The sequence below is a fragment of the Macaca mulatta genome, chromosome 9 (assembly GCF_049350105.2).
Source record: "Macaca mulatta isolate MMU2019108-1 chromosome 9, T2T-MMU8v2.0, whole genome shotgun sequence".
NCBI classification, from domain to species: domain Eukaryota; kingdom Metazoa; phylum Chordata; class Mammalia; order Primates; family Cercopithecidae; genus Macaca; species Macaca mulatta.
Window position 1 is genome coordinate 90,082,294 of NC_133414.1, and position 18,770 is coordinate 90,101,063.

At 40.2% G+C, this 18,770-nt stretch overlaps 1 protein-coding gene across 1 annotated transcript; it reads left to right on the top strand.

Moving 5' to 3' along the window:
- Nucleotides 1–800: 800 nt before the first annotated feature.
- Nucleotides 801–16,364, top strand: MRLN (myoregulin). Its single transcript, NM_001304827.1, has 3 exons — nucleotides 801–894; nucleotides 14,554–14,657; nucleotides 16,134–16,364. The coding sequence occupies exon 3, from the start codon at nucleotides 16,154–16,156 to the stop codon at nucleotides 16,292–16,294; it is 141 nt and encodes a 46-aa protein (NP_001291756.1). The 5' UTR covers nucleotides 801–894; nucleotides 14,554–14,657; nucleotides 16,134–16,153; the 3' UTR covers nucleotides 16,295–16,364.
- Nucleotides 16,365–18,770: the final 2,406 nt, after the last annotated feature.

The window sequence follows — 18,770 nt, forward strand, 5'->3', positions numbered from 1 at the left end:
AAGTAAGGTGATGATTACACCTCCATTCTTACCATGTGAATTCTACAGGTTTCTTTTTATGTATGATACAATCCCAAGATCCAGCCTCCAGCTGCCACATGCACCTATATGTTTCCAGGAATTGTTTTGGGATCTCTAAGGGAAGGCAGCTAATTTGCTCACAGGTAAAAAAAAACTTTAAAAAGTTGATAATGTGCATTTCAAAATCCATTTCTTGATATATTTTTAAAATTGAGGAGTCAATGTAAACAAGGTAAAATGTATCAATTTAAAGATATTTACATGTCCATGGAAAAGAATTGTTCGGAAGAGCAAAGGATAGTATAACATTAAATGAGTCGTGGTGTTTTTTGACCTTCAGGATTTTTAAAAATTATTATCTTTAAGTTCTAGGGTACATGTGCACAACATGCAGATTTGTTACATAGGTATACATATGCCATGTTGGTGTGCTGCACCTATTAACTCATCATTTACATTAGGTATTTCTCCTAATGCTATCCCTCCCCCAGACCCCCACCCTTTCGACAGACTCTGCTGTGTGATGTTCCCCGCTGACATTCAGGATATTTTATGGGTTGTTTAAATCTTCAAAAACTTGATATAAGGGCCTATTGATTGTGGAGGAACTGATCTCCTTCTCATGGGTTCTTCGAGCTCCTGTGTGGGCATAAGTATATCTTTGTTATAATTTACTCCACCTGTGCCTGTCAATTTCTTTCCACTTGCCTCCTCTCGTGACATTCTGGCTCATGTTTCTTCATAAAGCTCTAAGCCAGTTATTAATAACAGACCAGTGAGCCTCCTGATCCACTAAGACCATATGGTGTTTTTCATAAAAGAGAGAGATCATTCCCTTGACTTTGGACTTTGCTTGTATTGAACCCCTGAACAGTAAGTGGTTTTTTCTGTTTGTTTGTTTGTTTTTGTGTGTGTGTGTTTTTTTTAATGTAGCATTTTAAGATGTTGATTTTGGAGGAAAGTTTAGTGTGACTCTTATGTGCTTCTGATGGAGGGAGATGTAATAGATTAAAATTCACTGAGATTCACAAAGCCTATTTCCTATCCCTGCAACATCTCTCCACTTTTTATAAGACTGATTACAAAGAGAGATCAATGAATTACATTTCTACTCCTCTCATTTATTTTCTTTTGGTTAAATAAAGGCAGGAGGAGAAGCAAAGGATTAATGATATATAAATTACCTGGCCAAGCTCTGTGGCTGCAGCTTCACCTCCTGTTTCCTTGTATTTTCTCTCCAAATAGAATTCCAGTGATTGCAAAGAGAATTTTCACATATGAAAAGTATACGTGGGGGACTTGGCGGGGAGGAGTAGTTGGACAAGAAACCTGGGCACTTTTGTTTTCTTCCCCCTTGTTCTAGGTTTGGATCAGAGAGGGCACCTGTCTTGTTCCATGGATTCATTGCTTCCTTGTTTTTTAGCCAAAGGCTTTGTCTTTGCAGCCTTCTTTATACTGGTTGCTTCTGAGAGTCCTTCAAAGTAGATCACTATGTTTTCTGTCTAGAAAAGGGGGACCCTGAAGCCCAGAAAGGCCAATGCCCTGCTTGGTTCTCTTGAGCAGGGCTGAAACCTGACACTCCAATCCTTCTTCAAGACCATAGACTAATATAGCTTTCTGCTTTGGTTACGTATGTTCAATTCTTGAACATGTGCACCAGGCTTCTAAATAAAATGCGTAAGGGAGGCATGACAGTGAATTAGAAGGAGGCAGATGTGGGCTTGTTGTTGAGCCCTGGCTTGGACCATGTACAAGCTGTGTGATCCTAAGAAAGTACTCAACCACTCTGAGCCTCAGTTTACTCATTTGTAAAATGAGAATCATAGTCTCTTTTACAACGTGGTGGGGTTTACTCAATGTATATAAGTAGCCAAGTATAGTGACAGTGACTGTTAATTTAACACATTTATAAATTCCTTCTTTGAGTTTTTCCTGAATTGTCCTAATTATCTCTCATTTGTTTCCAATTTAAATCCAGAGCCTCCAAATGTGGTTTTTGATGGGAAACATGAATTTAAACTGTAGAGGCAATATTCAACTTTTACTACTTTTAATAACTTCATTTTTAGAATAGTGTAAACCATGCAAATGCTGAGGACAGGTGGATTGGAGGATGGTATATTGTTAGCAATCAAGGTATTAAGTCTACAGCTAAGATCAACGATGATGAGAAACCTCCCAAAACAACTTCAAAATATAAACTATTATTTCCATAAACATATCTGTTCTATTACAATCAGCATTCTAACATTTTTCTTTTGCTCTGTCTTTCTGTGTTTCCAAAGGCCTGGTTTCCACCCATGCCACATTAGATTCTGTGTGTCTGGATGCGACCGAAAGAAGGGTCGTCTCAATACCTGCTTTCCAAAGTGTTGCCCTGTAACTCAGGAGATATGACTGGATTTTTGTTTTCCTCTACAAACTTTAATTGTGCAAATATGTAATTAATTCCTAGCATGTGCAAGACACCATGTGCTAACCAAAAACGGAGTCTATAAAACTCAGAATGGGCTTGGTCATGGTTCAGTCCCCCTCCTTAGGTATCACCTTTTTTTTTTTTTTTTTTTTTTGAGACAGAGTCTTACTTTGTCACCCAGGCTGGAGTGCAGTGACTTGATATCACCTCACTGCAACCTCCACCTCCTAGGCTCCAAGTGACCCTTCCACCTCAGCCTCTCGAGTACCTGGGACTACAGGTGTGCACCAACATGCCAAGCTAATTTTTGTATATATATTTTTTTAGTAGAGACAGGGTTTTGCCATGTTGCCCAGCATGGTCTCAAACTCCTGGGCCTCCCAAAGTACTGGAATTATAAGTGTGAGCCACCACAGCTGGCCAAGTATCACCTTCTAAGTAATGACTTTGTGACGCATAGAAGAGCAACACCTTTTAAAGTCACACCTCATCTGCCCTATGGGGGGAAAAATATGTTATTAAGCACTTACTTTGTCCAAGCTCTGTGGAAAATGCTGGAGATATCATTTCTACTCTAAAGCTGGTTATAGTCTGTCATTTAAACTTGAAATTCTATTCTCCAGCCTAGCCATTTATTTTCAGCTAAACTTGACTCCAGAGAACAATCAGCTTGTCTCAGAAATCAAATCTGCACCTAAAAACATAAAAAACATTGCCACCAGTGAATTTATACCAAGGATTGTGTGTTGCAGGCCAAGTAGGCAGTTTAAAAGTTTCTGCCAAATGCCTGTGAGTACTCAAAAAAGTCCAGAGATTTCCCCACTCCCCTCCATTCACCAACTCCAAATGGGAATGACACTTGTTTGGATATCTGAGTTCTGCAGGTCAAAAAACACAAACAAGTCCCCCTTAGTCCCATTTCTGCATCCTCACACCACTCAAAGGACAAGTGTCTGCTGGCACTGCTGTGTTGGGGCTCTCTGTGGAAACCTTACACAGCTGATACCCAGCCAGGGCTCCAGGCCTTTCATCTCGCTTTGTAAAAGTGCATCACAACTGTGATTCATGGAGAGGGCTGGAAAACCTGGCAGGGAGATGGTTGATAACATTTTGATTATTTCAATTCCAGAATACTTCCTAATGTTCAGTGCCCATAACTGAGTAAATTCATGTCATCTCAGGGGCAGTGTATGATCTGTTTAGGGCAAGAATATGGCAGTTAGAAACTGTAGCCTTCAGGAGTCCTGACAGTGGATGATTAAGAAGTCATATTTGTTCATATGTAGAAAAAATGTTCTTTTTAGGGCCAGAACATTTACTTCAAACATTTGAAGCATGGCCATCAACGGCTTGGGAAAGCCAAAACGGAACAGATGTTGACCTAAAAAGAAAGCAAGTGGGCCGGACGTGATGGCTCATGTCTGTAATCCCAGCACTTTGGGAGGCCGAGGCGGATGGAACACCTGAGGTCAGGAGTTGAAGACCAGCCTGTCCAACATGGTGAAACCCTGTCTCTACTAAAAATACAAAAATTAGCCAGTGTGTTGGTGGGCACCTGTAATCCCAGCTACTCAGAGGCTGAGGCAGGAGAATTACTTGAACCTGGGAGGTGAAGGTTGCAGTGAGCCAAGATTGCACCATTGCACTCCAGTCTGGGCAACAAGAGAAAAATTCCATCTCAAAAAAAGAGAGAGAGAGAGAGAGAGAGCAAGAGAGGTGCCATTGAAGAGAAGAGAAACACAGCGGCTCCTGACAGGTCTGTAACCTGCTTTCCCACAGGGTGCGGGTGGGTGATCATATGGACCCTCAGGAATGCTGCCACACGAGCCAACACCCCGCTGCTCATGTGTCTGTGTGTCTGCCTCAGCTTCTCTGGGCTTTCCATCTCTTAAAGGCTATTTGTTTCCTCTCATCTAACCGAGCCACTCCATCCCTCTTCATGGTTGGGCTGCAAGGAAGTGGCCGTTTTTCTGAATCTGCTGCTTCATTTAACTAGGCACTATTTATTGAGTGTCAGGCAGCATGCTGGGCTCTTGGCTTACTTTTTTGGTTTGCTTGTTTTGTTTTGTTTTTTTGAGACCCAGGCTGGAGTTCAGTGGCATGATCTCGGTTCACTGCAACCTCTGCCTCCCAGGTGCAAGCGATTCTTGTGCCTCAGCCTCCCAAGTAGCTGGGACTACAGGCACGCACCACCATGCCGGGCTAATTTTTGCATTTTTGGTAGACACAGGGTTTTGCCATGTTGACCAGGCTGTTCTCGAACTCCTGACCTCAGGTAATCTGCCCGCTTTGGCCTCCCAAAGTGCTGGGATTACAGGTGTGAGCCACCATGCCCGGCCTCTTGGCTCACTGATATATTGCAGTGGCTAAGGCCGTGGGCATTGGAACCAAACAAATCTCCATAAAAATCCTTGGTCACTTCTTACTACGTGTGTAACGTTGGAGAGCTATCTTAACCTCTCTGGGTTTCCATCTTTTCGAGTAAGAAAATTGTGGTAGGAATATTCCACCTCATAAAGTTTTATGAGATTAAAATCAAAGTGTATGTAGAAGGCTCTGAGCTTCAGTTACGAATAAAGTCCTTTAGACCCCCCACAAGACAGATATTACTCTCTCTGTTCTCCAGATGAGGTAGCATCTGAGGTTAGGTGCTTTGTCCAAGGCTGCAGAGTTAATACTGGTGAGAGCCAGGATCTCAAACTGGTTCCATCCGGTTCAGATCCTGCACTGTCTCCTCACTCCACCTTGCTGACCGACCATCTGTAACAAACATGTTTCTCTGTTGAGTCGAAGTCCACTTTGTCAAATTCTTTGCCTTGTGGCCCTGACCTGCCACATTTTCCACTTTTCACTTGTGATTTACTTTGCTCTGGACTCTGGTTATACATGGGCTGGAAGCAAAGATGTTGGAGGGTGATGAAGGCAGACTCTCCTCACGTAGCTGACTCTGGTGAAATGGAGAATCCAGTCTATCATAAATATCAGAAAATTGCTGAGGCAATTGTGGCACTAGCTTTGGAAAAAGTCACTGTGTGACCTCAGACAAGTCTTGCACTTCTTTGGGCCTCGTTTGTCTAATGAGAAGTTTACAAAAGCTCCAATATCTTCTCTATACCAACATTTCGTTAGTACTTCCCATCTTTCCCCACTGTTGTTTTTCTTAGCTGGAAAGAGAATAATTGCCTCAAAATCATGTCTTAATCAGGAAACAAGGTGCAAGAATAATGCCTGCCATCATTTAAACATAGTCATATGCATTATTTTATTCCTGCACAAGCTTTCTATGATACAAGGCTCATGTCATTGATAACTTAATTTCTCTGATATGTGTTAAATTTCTTTCTCATATAATTCATATAATTCAACTTTGGGCAGAATTGAAGGGGACTTTAATGAGCTCAGAAAATGCAGCTTGAACTCAAATTTTAGCAGCTTACAGAACACAAAAAATTCATTGACCATTGCATATGCCCAAATTTCCCCAAATTACTTGAATTTGAGTTTAGTGAGGGCAAACCTCCAGTATGCTGCAGAAATGGTGGCCGTCCCAACAGATCATCCCATTCTAAAACCCTCTAGATTTTGTGCCAAGTTTTTCTTGCCTTCCAGCAACTTGACTTGCTTCCCTAATTACAAGCAAAAAACAAACAAACAAACAAAAAGCAAAACAAAAGGAAAAGCATTAGTAAGACATAATTCCCATATGATTTCTCAAGTCTCTAAAAGACAGTTGTCTTGAACATATACTTTGTGGGAAAGGGAGATGTTTTCCACAGGGAGACAAGTTGCAAGCACCCAACTTTGGGATTTTAGTTTTAAAATTATTTGCTGGGAAAAGTAGACTTACTACGTACGATTTTCTTATTGTAATTGTCATTTGGACAAAGTGAACTTTCATTCTTCCCAGAAAGCTTCTGCTTTAAGTATAGTCAAGTCAGTATTTTTTGAGAACTAATTAGTGTCGGAGACTGTGAGGCCCTGGAATCTAGGATGAATAAGGCCATCCCCTACCTTCTAGGAAAGCATCACTGACTATGGGGGTATTGCATGTAAACAACCATGATACAGTGTGGTCACTGGCAACATGTTGCGGACAAGTGGGAAATACATTCTGACTAAGGAAGTCAGATTGGATAACAGAGGAGGTGACATTGAATCTCAAAGGATGAATAGGAGTTTAACAGTTTTGCCTATTTAGGTGCTTAAAGAGAACTTGAGAAGAATGATTCATTCAAGAGCTACTATGTAACAGTAATATGCTAGACTGTAATTAATAGTAGACACTATCACTTACTAAATGTTTACTTTCTAGGCATGAGTGTTATCTCATTGAATCCTCAGGCTACCCCAAGAAGCAGGTACCATTATCCCCACTTTGTGGAAGTGCCAACTGAGGCACAGAGTTAATGTAACTTGCTTAAGGTGTCATGTACAGTGGCAGACCTGAGATTTAAACTCTGTCAGTCTGATTCTAGACCCATCTCTCAAACACCATGTCTTGGCAGCATTCTTATTATTTCTCAGCTTAGTTAATGTTAAGGAGATCAAGGGGAGAAACTTGTTAGCTGTAAGGTAACAAGCAGTTAAAAACAAATAACAATAAATATGAATACAGTAGATAGTAAAAGATAATAAAAATAAATAATAAAAACTGTACTTTTGGCCGGGCGCAGTGGCTCACGCCTGTAATCCCAGCACTTTGGGAGGCCGAGACGGGCGGATCACGAGGTCAGGAGATCGAGACCATCCTGGCTAACACGGTGAAACCCCGTCTCTACTAAAAAAATACAAAAAACTAGCCGGGCGAGGCGGCGGGCGCCTGTAGTCCCAGCTACTTGGGAGGCTGAGGCAGGAGAATGGCGTAAACCCGAGAGGCGGAGCTTGCAGTGAGTTGAGATCCAGCCACTGCACTCCAGCCTGGGTGAAAGAGCGAGACTCCGTTTCAAAAAAAAAAAAACCAATAAATATGAATACAGTAGATAGTAAAAGATAATAAAAATAAATAATAAAAACTGTACTTTTGGCCGGGCGCAGTGGCTCACGCCTGTAATCCCAGCACTTTGGGAGGCCAAGGCGGACAGATCACCTGAGGTTCGGAGTTCAAGACCAGCCTGATCAACATGGAGAAACCCCATCTCTATTAAATATACAAAAATTAGCCAGGCATGGTGGTGCATGCCTGTAATCCCAGCTACTCGGGAGGCTGAGGCAGGAGAATGGCTTGGATCCAGGAGGTGGAGGTTGCAGTGAGCCAACATCGTGCCATTGCACTCCAGCCTGGGCAACAAAAATGAAACTCTGTCTAAAAAAAAAAAAAAAAAAAAGCTGTACTTTCAGCTAGATTTGTTGTTAAATAGTGAGCTCACAGTTGTGATCTGGGCAATGTCCCATTTACAAAGGACAGATTGTTTTGATGTGAATAAATTAGCAACTAACTGTTGTAAAGTGAATTCCCGCAAATTTGGGGTTATCAGACCCAGAGGGGTAACTGTGAACCCTTCCATCCCATTGTTCCACAACCAGCTCACATATATAGAAAGGATCCAGGACTGAAGAAGGAGAGTGTCCATTAATAATTATGTGATGTTTCCATGCCAGTATAGTCAATTTCCATTATAATGTAGATAATTTCAATAGTAACTTTTCATTTGAAAACATGAATAAATCTGTATAGTTGAAAGAGCGTGGCGTCTGGAAGCTGAAGTACTGGATTAGTTTCTAAACTATGGCACAAAATACTCAGTGTCCTTCATCTCCCAGTTGTGCAAAAGCAGTGCCCAGCACATAATAGACCCTCAATACATGGTGGTTATTATAATATTATTTACTTAAGTGGCCTATTAAGCAAAAGTGGACAGATTTCAACTGTGTCTCATTTTTCAACATGTATCTCCAGGGAACTTCTATCAATATTATCTTAACTGTTAGACATTGATTGAAACAAGGAGAAGGATTAGAAAATTTTTATCAAAAAAGAAAATATTTTTGAAGTGTGACTCATGTGTTTAAGACTATAAACTTGAATCCAATGAAAAGTGTTTTTCTTTTGAGTGAAAAAGAGACTTTGCGAAGTATATTCATTCTGTTCTTTGTCCTAACCAAAAATCTACACTTAATAAAGAGAAATGTTAGAGGTTAGGAGAAATTGAGAAAAGTGTGAAGTCTCAGAACTAGTAATACTTTTATATAATAGAGGGAGTTTTGTTGTTGTTGTTTTGTTGTTGTTTTTGCCAGAGGACCAAGCCATTTAGAAAATACATTCTTCTTATGGCCCTGGAGTCAGAGTTGGCTTCAAAGGCAAGGGCTTACAAACTGGTGGCAGAATGAAGAACAGAGAATACAAGGAAGTCCAGCTCCTAGAAACCAGAGGTTACTGCTACTCTCATTTGTCTAACTCTGTGGGATACCACTCCTCAACTATCTAATAAGAAATGAACAGGTCAATTCGAATTAGATACTGAAATCTTGGACCTGAATCTTGATAGAATCAAAGGAAGAAGTAAAGATTTATAAACTAGATGAGAGTATCCATTCTACTTTCAGTACAACATTCTATGAAATAATAAAGTGACTCCCAATGGCCTCTAGAAATGAGGAAAAGAAAGGCAGAGGCATTCACATGGGAGGGGAAATTATTTGTTGTCAGCTGAAGTTTCAACATAAAAAAAAAATTTGACCCAAAATAACCCCAGCTGTCATATCAGAAACGGGAGGTCATGTCATTTTAACTATGATGTTAAAACACTACGTTCAAGATAAGACCAAGGTCTTGAGATAAACACATTCAGTAAGTTGTAGCATAGTTTTTAAGGTGTCCTAACTTGTTTAAAATTTGTGTATATTTTTTGGTACATGTTTCTATCAGATAAAAAAACTAGGAAATATTTTATCCTGAAAATTACTGCTGTTAAATAGCTATTCTCTCCAACAAATGCCCCTTCCATCCTAAAGAAGAAACACTTACTACCATGATTCTAGCTGAGTGAAAACTAATGAGCAAAATGTAAATCCAAGCACCATGTGATGCATAATTTTAATCCACAGTAAAATCTGGGTGTGTTAGGAAACTTGTGATGAGACAAATTTGTGTCCTTCCAATTATCTAGATCTAGAAACAGATCAACATCAAGGGCAAAAAGCAAACAGGAACCCCTGGTTCCTGTTCCTCATGGTGGAAGAGATTTGCCTTGTTTATCATAGAAGTTACATACTTTCATTAAAATGTTTCATTGATAAATGTAATTTTCCTTTCATTCATATTTGTTATAATGATTGGTTTGACAAAAATAAAGTCAGTATAAATTACTTTGAAATATATCAGAGGGAAGAAGACTAGCAGTATTGAGACTACTTTCCTTAGTGTTCTGAAGTTATATAGGCAATATCGTTTTAAATGAATGAATGTAAGAAAAGGAAACAGCAAGCAGGGGTGGGCAGTGAGAAATGGAAACAGCCAAGGGAAACGAAAATCACCCAAATTCCTTCCACCCAACTTCACAACTATGGCCACTAGTGACATTTGGATGTATTTCTCTCTGGTCTTTTATTTTGCTTAGTATATTAATTATGAAGTCTAACATACATACAGAAAAACACATGAAGGCCAGGTACAGTGGCTCATGTCTGTAATCCCACCACTTTGGGAGGCTGAGGCAGGAGGATCACTGGAGGCCAGGGGTTCAAGACCAGCCTGGAGAACATAGTGAGACCCTGTTTCTACAAAAATAAAAATAAACTACCTGGGTGTGGTGGCATGTGCCTGTGGTCCCAGCTACTCGTGAGACTGAGGTGGAAGGATTGCTTGAGTCCAGGAGTTCAAGGCTGAAATGAAATAGGATTGTACCACCACACTTCAAGCTAGGATACAGAGTGAGACTCTCTAAAGCAAGCAAGAAGGAAGGAAGGAAAGAAAAAAAGAAAAGGAAAGGAAGGGAAGGGAAGGGAAAGGAAGAAGGAAAGAAGGAAAGAGAGAGAAAGAGAAAGAAAAGAAAGAAAAAGAAAAAAGAAAGAAAGGAAGGAAGGAAGGAAGGAAGGAAATTACATGAAGCTTCTATGTACAGTTTAATAAATAGTTAAAAAGTGATTGCTAGTATAACCACCATCCAGGACAAGAAATGAAACATTGTTAGAATCTCTTGCCTATTTCCTTCCCCTATACTCCCTAAAGTCAGGCCTACTCTGATTTTGTGGTAGCAAATCTCTTTCTTTTCTTGATAAATTTACCACTTACATTACTATCAACCATATATATACCGCTAAACCATGCACTTTAACTCTATTTTTCTAGTTTATATAAATGTACTTACACTGTTGTCTTTTGTGCCTTGCTTTTTAAAATTCAGTGCTATCGTTGTTAGATTCACCTGTTTTTGTATTTTAAAATTCAATGTTATATTTGTAAGATTCATCATTGTTTTTGTCTATAGCTGTAGTTGAATTTTTATTATTGTATAATATTCCATTATATGACTGTCCACAATTTATCCTTGTTCTAATGGCATTTAAGTTGTTTCCATATTGAAGCTATTACGATGTTTGGATATGTGTCTTGGTAGGCAGATAGCCATGCATTCTGGTGGGGGATACACTTAGGAGTGTAATGGGTGGTCATGAGTATGAGTTATAATCATATTTAAACATTTTAATATCATCAAGGTGCAGTGGCTCCCCAGCACTTTGGGAAACTGAGGAGGTGAGGACCACCTGAGGCTAGCACTTTGAGGCTGCAGTGAGCTACAATCGCACTCCTGTTCTCTAGGATTGCTTGAGGTCAGGAGTTCGAGACTAGCCTGTGCAACATAGCAGGACTCTGTCTCTACAAAAAATTAAAAATTAGCCAGGCAAGGCAGTGCACACCTGTAGCCGTGGCTACTCAGGAGGCTGAGGAGGGAGGATTGAATGAGCCCAGGAGTTCAAGGTTACAGTGAGCTATGACCACACCACTACATTCCAGCCTGGGTAACAGAGCAAGCTCCTGTTTCAAGATAAGGAAATAGATTGGGTGTGGTGGCTCACCTCTGTAATCCCAGCACTTTGGGAGGTTGAGGCAGGTGGGTTGCTTGAGCTCAAGGCTTCAGTATCAGCCTGGGCAATGTGGCAAAACCCCATCTCCTTAAAAAATACAAAAAATTAGCTAGGCATGGTGGCACACACCTGTAGTCCCAGCTATGCAGGAGGCTGGGGTGGCAGCATCATTTGAGCCTGGGGGGGTCAAGCCTGTAGTGAGCCGTATTTGTGCCACTGCACTCCAGCCTAGGTGCAGAGTGAGATACTATCTCAAAAAAATTAAAAATAAAATAAAGAAGTAAATAAAAACTTAAAATAAAAAAGGTACAGTAAAAATGTGGTATAAAAGGTAAACAGTGGTACACCCGTATAGGGCATTTCCCATGAATGGAGCTTGCAGGACCGGAAGTTGCACTGGGTGAGTCACTGAGTGAACGGTGAGTGAATGTGAAGGCCTAGGATATTTCCGTACACTACTCTAGACTTTATGAACACTGTACACTTAGGCTACACTAAATTTATTTATCGTTTTTTTCTTTCATCAGTAACAAGTTAAGTTTCAGAATAAAGAAATAGGCTGGGAACGGTGGCTCACCTCTGTAATCTCAGCACTTTGGGAGGCTGAAGCAGATGGATCACCTGAGGGGAGGAGCTCAAGACCAGCCTAGCCAACATGGTGAAACACCGTCTTTACTAAAAATACAAAAATCAGCCAGATATGGTGGTGCATTCCTGTAATCTCAGCTACTCGGGAGGCTGAGGCAGGAGAATTTCATGAACCCAGGAGGCAAGAGGTTGCAGTATGCTGAGATCGCACCATTGCACCCCAGCCTGGGTGACAAGAGCAGACTGTGTCTCAAAAAAAAAAAAAAAAAAAAAAAAAAGGAAAGAAAACAAAGAAAAAGAAAAAAAATTAAATTTTATATGCTGTAATTTTTTACTTCATAAACTTTTTAATTTTCTTAATGTTTTGACTCAATAACAATCCTTAGCTTAAAGCACAAACACATTGTAAGGCTGTACACAAATATTTTCTTTCTTTATATACTAATTCTATAAGCTTTTTTCTATTAAAATTTTTAATTTTTTTTCTTATATGACACAAACACACACATTAGCCTAGGTCTGCACAGGGGCAGGATCATTAACATTACTGTCTTCCACGTCTGCATCTTGTCCCACTGGGAGGTCTTCAGGGACAATAGCATGCATGGAACTGCCATCTCCTATGATAATGATGGCCTTCTTCCGGAATACCTCAAGGACCTACCTGGGGCTATTTTACAGTTAACTTTAAAATAAGTACAAGGAGTGCACTCTAAAATCATGATAAAAAGTATAGTATAGTTAATATATAAACTATTAATACAGTCATTTATTATCATTATCAAGTATTATGTACCATACATCTTTGTATGTGCTGTGCTTTCACAGGACTGGCAGTGCCGTAGGTTTGTTTATAGCAGCATCATCACAAACACATGAGTAATGCATTGTGCTATGACATAACAACTATGACTTCACTAAGACATAGGAGTTTTACAACTCTTATATAATCTTGTTTTGTTTTTTGTTTTTTGTTTTGTTTTGTTTTGAGACAGAGTCTCACTCTGTCGCCCAGGCTGGAGTGCAATGACACGATCTCAGCTCACTGCAACCTCCACCTCCTAGGTTCAAGCAATTCTCTGCCTCAGTCTCCCAAGTAGCTGGGATTACAGGTGCCCGCCACCATGCCCGGCTAATTTTTGTATTTTTAGTAGAGACAGGGTGTCACCATCTTGGCCAGGCTGGTCTTGAACTCCTGACCTTGTGATCCACCCACCTTGGCCTCCCAAAGTGCTGGGATTACAGGCATGAGCTACTGCGCCTGGCCAACTCTGTTATAATCTCACGGGGCTACTGCCAGTCCTTCATTGACTCAAGTCATTATGCAGTGTGTGACTGCACATGGTTAAAGGAGACAGCAATCAGATTTTATAGCCTTGTCTTTTGTAATAAATTCACTCCTCCATTTTCTAATTTGTTTGTAAAAATGATACAAAATATTAAAACATAATACAGTTGGCCCTCCAGGTCCATGGGTTCCATATCCATGGATTCAACCAACCACGGATCGAAAATATTTTGAAAAAACTGTGTCTATTGCATATATACAGACTTTTTTTGTTGTCATTGTTTTGTATACAATACAGCATAACAGCTATTTCCATAGCACTTATATTGTATTAGGTATTATAAGTAACTTATGGAGATGATTTACAGCTTATGGGAGGATATGTGTAGTTTATATGTAAATACTATACCACTTATATCAGGGACTTGAGCATGTATGGATTTTGGTATCCATGGTTACTGTATCTGTGGGGTATTCTAGAACCAATCGCCCATGGGTACTGAGGGATTACTGTACTTAAAAAATAGACCCACAATCTCATGAGTTACGGTCACTTACATACGAAGGTTTTTCTTGTTGTAATTGTTGTTTTGTCATGAAGATATTAAAGCCTTGGTTTCAAATAATTTTTAGGGAGTTTTTTTTTTTTTTTTTTTGAGATGGAATCTCCCTCTGTCGCCCAGGTTGGAGCGCAGTGGCATGATCTTGGCTCACTGCAACCTCCGCCTCCCAGGTTCAAGCCATTCTCCTACCTCAGCCTCCTGAATAGCTGGGATTACAGGGGTGCTCCACTACACCCGGCTAATTTTTCTGTATTTTTAGTAGAGACAGGGTTTCACCATATTGGTCAGGCTGGTCTCGAACACCTGACCTTGTGATCTGGTGAGGCCTCAGCCTCCCAAAGTGCTGGTATTACAGGCATGAGCCACCGTGCCTGGCCAGGAATTATTTCTTTAAAAAGTGTGGTGAATGTTTGCCCTACCAGGAAAATCCTAGAATTTAGCTTAATCTTTCTGTCCAATGTTCAGTTTTAAGCTATACGATTCTGGGATAAACAGAAATTAAAGTGTCATATTTTCAAAAGTTCACTCTTAGACATCTCCTTCCGATCTAGTTTTGAAAATGATTTTAGAAGTTTTTCTGTGTAGGCTCCCTGCCCCTTCACTTCCTACACTACCTCACTGTCCAGTAAAACCTTTGCTATGCTTTGACACAGGAATCAAGGTTGCTAAGAGACCACCTGTGCTGAATGCACTTTGTTCTGGCAAGAGCAGAAAACTGAGAAGCCGTGTTACCTACCACTAGCTGGGATTAATTCAGGTAAGAAATGGGTCTCTACTCACTCACTCCTCCTTCCTCACCAATTGTCTATTCCCCTCCTCGCTTCTTATTTCAGTCTCTCTCTTACTCTTTTTGGAGAGAGTTGAAGGTACCCCTGGGAGCCACAGACTGAAGAAACACAAGCTGGAGTTTGAGGTTTCTGGAGGGAAGGAAAATCACTTTGCAAACCCATGTATTATTTTTGCTCCTTGTCGCTGAAACACAGGCAAAAAGAATTGTTGCATGCAGGGAAAATTCTAGGTGTTTCTTTTGCTAATGATTGTTGCATAATTTGGGGCAAGTAATTCCCTTCTCTAGGAATGGAGCAATTTATTACAGAAATTATGAAGATCGCTCAAAATGGGAGACGACAACATTGGCAGAGTACTCATCTCTTTCCCCTTCCCTCTTTCTTATTCTCTTAAAAGTCTACCTCCCTTTTTTATTTTGGGGTGAAAATAGTAGATGAAGTATTTTCCTACCCAAATCTTGCCACATTTTTTGATATTGACGTTCATTTTAAATTGAGTATATATGGGGAACTTTGGTGTAAGGCTTTGAAAACTGCTTATTTGCCTTTGCATCCCCTTTAAAAGGGATTAAGAATGCTTCTAAATGCCCTGCCTAACAGACATTTGGTAAACTGTTCCAACGATGTGGAATGCAGACCACAAATTCCAGGTATTTTAAAAAACCTGTTTTATTAATACAGAAATGTGGAGGAAATTAAATGTTTGATGTCTTAGTAAGTGACCAAAACATGACAGACAGAATCTTTTTTTTTTTTTTTTTTTTTTTTTGAGACAGAGTCTCGCTCTGTAGCCCGGGCTGGAGTGCAGTGGCCGGATCTCAGCTCACTGCAAGCTCCGCCTCCCAGGTTTACGCCATTCTCCTGCCTCAGCCTCCCGAGTAGCTGGGACTACAGGCGCCCGCCACCTCGCCCGGCTAGTTTTTTGTATTTTTTAGTAGAGACAGGGTTTCACGGTGTTCGCCAGGATGGTCTCGATCTCCTGACCTCGTGATCCACCCGACAGACAGAATCTTGAGGAAAGAAAAACACCTTTTTTTTTTTTGATCACTACCTGCCTTCTTCCATGTCTTCAAATTCTTACTTCCTGGTAACATCAATACTACAAGTTAGAGGAATAGCAGCTTCACCAATGCCAATAAAAATGATTGAAATGACTGCAGATACTTCATAAATAAACTTACTACAGATAACATGAAAAGGGAATGGCCACTCTGAAAGTTCCTTGAGTTGTTTGTTTTAGAAAGAAAGGTGATTTTGACAGAAAGTGGTCAAAATAAATGGGAGAAAAATATTTTATTTCATTGATTGGTTACAAATAGGTATGGAATATTCCCTGGAAGACTTACCTAGGTCACTATCTTTTTATAGTGGAAATATTAGATTGCGTTGAAAGAATCAGTATTATAAATGTGTTCATTGGAGGATACTTTTCTCTTTTTTCCTAGGGAGCGGGAGTGTTCTGGATATGACTGGTAAAAACTGGATATTAATTTCTACTACTCCTCCCAAAAGTCTAGAAGATGAAATTGTGGGAAGACTTCTAAAAATTTTGTTTGTTATCTTTGTTGACTTAATGTCTATTATATATGTTGTGATAACTTCTTAGAAAGCTGACTTCCTTTCCATGTACATTTCAAATTGAATTACAGTGAATAAAAATGTGTATTTTAATATGTTGAGTGACTCACATTTTATGACATTGCCAATTTATTCTAGAAGCCAACAGGACACTGCAATACAAACAACATTGTGTATTGTTTAGTTCTTTATGGTTTATGAAACATTCACATATAGAGAAGTGAATTTTTTTCCCCAAAAACATCTATCCTACTGAGTCATGAAAGTTCTAGATTTTTGGTCAGGCATGGTGGCTTACACCTGTAATCCCAGCACTTTGAGAGGCCCAGCTAGGCAGATCCCTTGAGCGCAGAAGTTCGATACAGGCCTGAGCAACCTGAGGAAACCCCATCTCTACTAAAAATAAAAATTTTAAAAAGTCGACAGGCATGGTGGTGCATGCCTATAGTCCCAGATATTCACACTCCAGATGCTGAGGTGGAAGAATCACCTGAGTCCAGGAAGTCAAGGTTGCAGTGAGCTGTGATCACACCACTGCACTCCAGCCTGGGTGACAGAGTGAGGTCCAGTCTCAAAACAAAAACAAACAAACAAAATCTTCTGGATTTTTTAACATAGTCATTATTTGGTGTATTGACTAAAATTTATACGTGAGATTGTGAGTGAAGCTGATTTTTTAGGATGTGTACTTATGTGACATTTTATATAATTCTATTTTTACCACACCGAGTTTAACATTTCAGGGCCGGGCGCGGTGGCTCAAGCCTGTAATCCCAGCACTTTGGGAGGCCGAGACGGGCGGATCACGAGGTCAGGAGATCGAGACCATCCTGGCTAACACGGTGAAACCCCGTCTCTACTAAAAAATACAAAAAACTAGCCGGGCGAGGTGGCGGGCGCCTGTAGTCGCAGCTACTCAGGAGGCTGAGACAGGAGAATGGCCCGAACCCGGGAGGCGGAGCTTGCAGTGAGCTGAGATCCGGCCACTACACTCCAGCCTGGGCGACAGAGCGAGACTCCGTCTCAAAAAAATAAAATAAAATAAAATAAAAAATAATAACATTTCAGTAGCACAATCTTTACATATGCTGTGCCAATTTTCTTTTTTTTTCTTTTTTTTTTTTTTTTTTTTTGAGACGGAGTCTTGCTCTGTCACCCAGGCTGGAGTGCAGTGGCCGGATCTCAGCTCACTGCAAGCTCCGCCTCCGGGTTTACGCCATTCTCCTGCCTCAGCCTCCAGAGTAGCTGGGACTACAGGCGCCCGCCACCGCGCCCGGCTAGTTTTTTGTATTTTTAGTAGAGACGGGGTTTCACCGTGTTAGCCAGGATGGAACTGTGCCAATTTTCTTATACACATATTTCATCTGTTTGCAGGTGGATTATTTTTCTTAACCCTGGGCAATTGGATAAGTGAGAAATATTTCTATCAACAAAGACTTAGGAATGAAAATACTTAGAAGAGATTCTTTCAGGAAAACAGAACTTATAAGAAAGGAGAGAAGGCACAGTGTAACCTATGTTGATTTCCTATTTGGGACTAAATGCTCTCTCTATGTCATTTAATGTAAGACTTACAATAATCCTAGGTGGCAGGTGCTTCTTGCCTCCATTTTACAGATGAAGAAACTGAATCTTGGAAGAATTGTGTCAGTTTGAGGCCAACACTAGGAAGTGTCTGGAACCAGATCTGGAGCCTTCACAATCTATAATATGCTGCCTCCATAGGTAAATAATAACTTTATAAGACAAGTGTAGTTACAAACCAATCTGTAGAGCTAAACTCTTTTTCTTACAGTAATTATTCAAGCCCCTCTTGCTGTATTTAATATTGCCTCTACTTTCTTATTCCATATTTTAAAATTTTTTTATCAAGAAGAAAGAGCAAGTTTACTTTTTTCTTACATCCCACTCGAAAATGTGTTCTCTTTCCCTGTTTTCTGCATGTCCACTTTATCTCACAGTATTAAAATATAACTATTGAACTTCTACTTTTTAAGCTTTTATAAAACAAATGCTCTCTGTCCTTTAGACTTTTTGAGTTTCTTCTTCGTACACACATACTCAACGAAATTCTGATTTCTTCTATGTGATAACTGTTTTCTTTGATGTGGTCCAATCATTAATGCAAGGTTTCATAAGAGAGCTAATTAAGTGTGAAAGGAATCTGGACCTTTGAGACATGTCCTTTAACCAGCTCTTACTTAACCTGTCAGCAGTGTTGTATATTTAACCACAAACCAAATAGAGTCCAACTGAGTGTTAATTGAAAACGGTAGCAGAACGTCCTATTCTTCTACACTATATTATTAGACCCTACGTTTTGGGTATAAGGACCACCTCCTGTTGATGTGATGTGTTTCTCCCCAAACCCGTATATTTGAGATTCATTGGAACCCGTTATCAGGTTACTCCTATTTTCAGGCAGTTGTTTCTTTTCTCTGGGAGCTTCCAGGCAGTAGACAAGGTGATTTGAATCATCTATTCTGAAGCCAGACTGCCTGGGT